Source organism: Sesamum indicum, linkage group LG10, assembly GCF_000512975.1.
Source record: "Sesamum indicum cultivar Zhongzhi No. 13 linkage group LG10, S_indicum_v1.0, whole genome shotgun sequence".
NCBI classification, from domain to species: Eukaryota; Viridiplantae; Streptophyta; class Magnoliopsida; order Lamiales; family Pedaliaceae; genus Sesamum; species Sesamum indicum.
In genome coordinates, this window is record NC_026154.1 from 12088860 (window position 1) to 12093220 (window position 4361).

The 4361-nt window shown below is 35.9% G+C and overlaps 1 protein-coding gene across 2 annotated transcripts in view; it reads left to right on the forward strand.

Annotated features, from left to right (window-relative positions):
- The window catches only part of LOC105172787 (vacuolar protein sorting-associated protein 8 homolog), a 12298-nt gene continuing 11767 nt past the window's right edge, over positions 3831 to 4361 (forward strand). The window contains exon 1 of one of the 2 annotated variants that reach the window (XM_020697115.1): positions 3831 to 4340. In XM_020697115.1, coding sequence (XP_020552774.1) covers positions 3909 to 4340 — 432 coding nt within the window. In that variant the 5' untranslated portion in view covers positions 3831 to 3908. The remainder of the gene's footprint in view (positions 4341 to 4361) is intronic. The other variant, XM_020697114.1, reaches the window with a different exon arrangement.

Consider the following 4361-nt stretch of genomic DNA (forward strand, 5'->3'; position numbering starts at 1 on the left):
TAAAATGTAAAATATGCTTTTTCTAGGTTGTACTTTTATATTTTTTATATTGTATTTTTTAATTTACAAGAAAATAAAAAATATATGATAAAGAAATTATATTATATATAGCCATTTTTAGAATTTATGTACATAAGTGTTCTTGTATCTCTTATCTTCTTTGTATGGCAATTTGTGTCAGAAGGAGCTATGCACAGTGCGGTTTAGCCCAGAAAAGAAAGAAGAAAGATGTAAGAAAATGAGTCAAAGAAAAGAAAATGATAAGGAGCGTTTTGATAATTTTATAATTTTTCGTATTCAATGAATTTGGTCAACCCACATAATTAATTTCAATCAAAATAAAATAATATCTAATCCAAACATATTGTTAATTCTCACACCTATATACTTCGGTCTAGAAATAACTAATCCAAACATATTCTCAGTTCTCGCACAAAAACCAATAAAGCATTTCTATATAAATAAAATTGATGGAAACTGAAATTGAAAATGAAAACACAATCAAATGGGCACTAAGTATTTGTTAGCACGAATTGATGATTTGCTGGATTAGCTGAAGGGAGCTACAACATTTTTAAAGATTGATCTCAGGTTTGGGTATTGGTAGTTGAGGATAACAAAGAAAGATATACCAAAAATAACTTTTCATACTCGTTGTGGTGATTATAAGTTTTTGGTGATGCTATTTGGGTTACCAAATGCACCAGCGACGTTCATGGTGTTGATGAATCGTACATTCCAAGAGTATTTGGATTAGTTTGTTATTGTTTTTATAGACATCTTAGTGTATTCGAGAAATAGGGAGGAGCATAATGTTATAGATTCGGAAAGAGAATTAAGCAAATATGAATTCTGGGTAAATGAGGCAGTTATTCTTGGGGCATATGATACCTGGTGATGAGTTATGTCAGACCCTTCAAAAGTAAAAGCTATTACGGAACAGAGAGTTCTGAAGAATGTGACTAAAGTCAGAAGTTTCTTGGGGTTAGCAGGGTATTATAGGAGATTTGTTGAGGGTTTTTTCATAATTGCTGGTCCTTTTTCAGTCGAGTGAACAATGCCAACAAAGCTTTGATGAGTTGAAGAAAAGATTGCCCTCAATTCCAATTTTAGTTTTACCTTCTGGTAGCGGAAGTTATGTGGTGTATACAGATGCCTCTATATAGGTTAGGGATGTGTTTTGATGTAGAACGGAAAGGTAATTGCTTATGCATCTCGCCAGCTGAGGATTCATGAGATAAATTATCCCATGTATGATTTGGTGTTAGTAGCAATTGTGCATGCCTTGAAGATTGGAGACACCATCTGTTTGGACAAAAGATTCATATCTTCACTAACCATAAGATTTTTCGAAACATATTTTAGCACAGGAGGAGTTGAATTTGAGACAAAGGAGATGGATAAAACTGTTGAAGGATTATGACTGCACTTTTGATTACCATTCGAGGAAGGCAAATGTAGTAGCAGATGCCTTGAATAGAAAGAGTTCGTCCACTTTAGCTAATTTTGGGAGTCAAAATCAGATATTGCCATTAGAAATGAGATCTATGAATACGAAATTGGAGGTTGATCAAGTAGCAGTCTGTTGCCAACCTTGCAGCTTAAACCGAACTTTGTGGATCAAATTAAAAAAGCACAAACTCAAAATTTTTTCTTATTGCGAATCCTGGAAAGAATGAAATTGACTAAGAAACCAAATTTGTCGACAAGGGCTGATGGAGTGATAGTGAATGGGGAGTGAGTTCGTGTGCCTAACATAGATGGATAGGAGGGGAGACTTTGCGGGAAACTCATAATTCACCATATGCAATGCATCCTGATACTGTTAAGATGTATCAAAATTTAAGACCTTACTATTGGTTGTAGATAAGAACGATGTGGCAGAAGTTGTGGCCAAATGTATAATATGTTGGTAGGTAAAAACAAAACATTAGGCTCCTGCAGGTAAACATCAACCTTTATTAATACCAGAATAGAAATAGAAAAAGATCACTATGGATCTTCTCGTAGGGTTGCACATATACTCAGGAAGCATGATGCTACTTGAGTAATTGTGGATAGATTGACAAAATTAGCTCATATTTTGCCAGTACGATTAGGTGATTCTCAAGAAAGGTTAGTTGAGTTGTACATTTCTTGAATCGTGAGATTACAAGTGTGCCGATGTCTATTGTATCTGACAGAGATCCTCAATTAACCTCATATTTGTGAAAAAGCTTACATTTAATGAATGCAATATTCAATGTAAGTCTTTATAGGACTTTCGATGTCCAGTCTCAAGATTATCAACTTGTAACGTTTCAAACTAACCTTCAAAAGAGAGTTTTATAGCCACCATTTAATGCACAGCCCAACCACATGAGTTATCTAAGTCTATGGACACCTATTATGACGTTAATGCGATGTTTAACACAATCGGTAAGCACAACAGACCCATATGTCAAGGATGAATATTTACCATATTCATCAGGACAATATTACTTTAATAAAGATTGATACATAGTTCTCAAAACCGTCAATTCAATTGGCTTTATGATCACCTATTCTAATAGGTACTTCCATCGATCGTCTCCCAATCTTAATCTAGGATATGAAATTGTGCGTCAGTTCTCATTCTTGATTGGACAATTATGCTTCATACTCTAGATGCATTTTACTGTATTGCTCCGACCTATGGAACCTTAGCTACTCAATCAATCGCTTTAGCTAAAAACTTAAAGAGTCAAAACCATCTCAGAGTGCATAAGAGGCATTTTGTCAAATATTCTTGAAATCCATTATCTTCACTACATACTCCGACTGCTTTAAACAAATCTTATAATGACCATATCAAAAGACACGATCACTTTTCGTCAAATCCAAAATACAGTCCTCTTATGCATTCGATTGTAATGATTCCTCAAGTTCGAGGACTAATCCCATATTATTATAATCAAGAATTCCAGTCATATCGACCAAGCCTTCAAGGATTTTCATACGACGATGCTCGCGAGTCAATTCAGTTAGCTACCTTGCCAACCAACCCACTAAAATTACAGAAACAATCTACATCTCCCACTAATGAAACACAACACCACAAAACATAGTGCATGTTTCTATGGCACTCTCGATACCCTGTCTTAAGGTTCTCGACTTAGAACATTTCAAATTGGCTCTCATAAATTGGTCTCATAGCTGCCAATCTATATGCTGCCCAACTCTACGGGTTTAACCATGCGATTTGTGTGTATTTGTTGTGATGTTATAATACCATTTAAAATAAGCAGTAAGCACAACAAACGCCTATGCCATAAATAAATACTTACACTATTCATCAGAACAATATAACAATAAAGATTGTTAACTTACAAATATAACAATAAAATCCATATTCATTATATTATATAATTATTTACCCAAAAAAACAAAATTTCCTAAATTCTTTATTAATCATAAGGATAATTAAACCGTCTCCCTTGATATTTGGTGTAATTACACGTAATTTTTTTGTGATTTGATAAATTATATTTAGTATCCATAACATTTATTTCCTTTTAACAAATTAATAATTCATTAGTTAATATTTATCGATTTTACTGATATTAATAAAAAAAATTATCAATTAACTTATTATTGATATATAATAATTAAACAATTTTTTTTAATTAAATTATTTTTATAAGAATGAAACTATACATTCTCACGTGTAGCAGCCAGTAGGGTGTGAAGATTTATAGAGGCCCTATTTAATTGCGGTTCGTAAACTGGGCCTAATTTGATAGATGGGCTGGGTCGTGTGTAGCTGGGAATACGGAAATCTTGACCAGACCCATGAATGATTTATGAGGAGTCGCGTGAGCGGCCACTGGAATTTGCATCAGAACTTACAGTGTAGGAAGGACTCTTCGGGAGAGAAGACGACAATCGCTATGCTTATGGAGCAGTCATCGGCAGTAGATCTCGACTGGCTTCTTCAATCGCATGGGGAAATTATTTCCGATGAGAACTCCCCTGATCGCCACTACCGCACGGTCGACGAAATCCTCCTCAACTACTCTTCCTCCTCTCCTTCTCCTCCTTCTTCCCCCTCCACTTCCTACTCTGCTCACCAGCACTCGCGTCTAATCCTGAAAGACGACGAATACGTTTCAACTGGTGTTCGTAGTTCTAGAAACCAGAGATGGCCGCATTCACACTCGAGTGCGTTAGTTGAGTCCGATAAGTACAGTTCAGCTGCTGGTCCTGCCAGCAATAACAATAGAACTAAGTCAATGGGTAGGGTGTTGCCGCAATTATTCGGTACGGGGGCGATCCGATCCAATGCTAAGCCGGGGGCTGCGCTGGCTGCAGCGGCCGCCCCCCCCCGGGCAAATTCCACACCC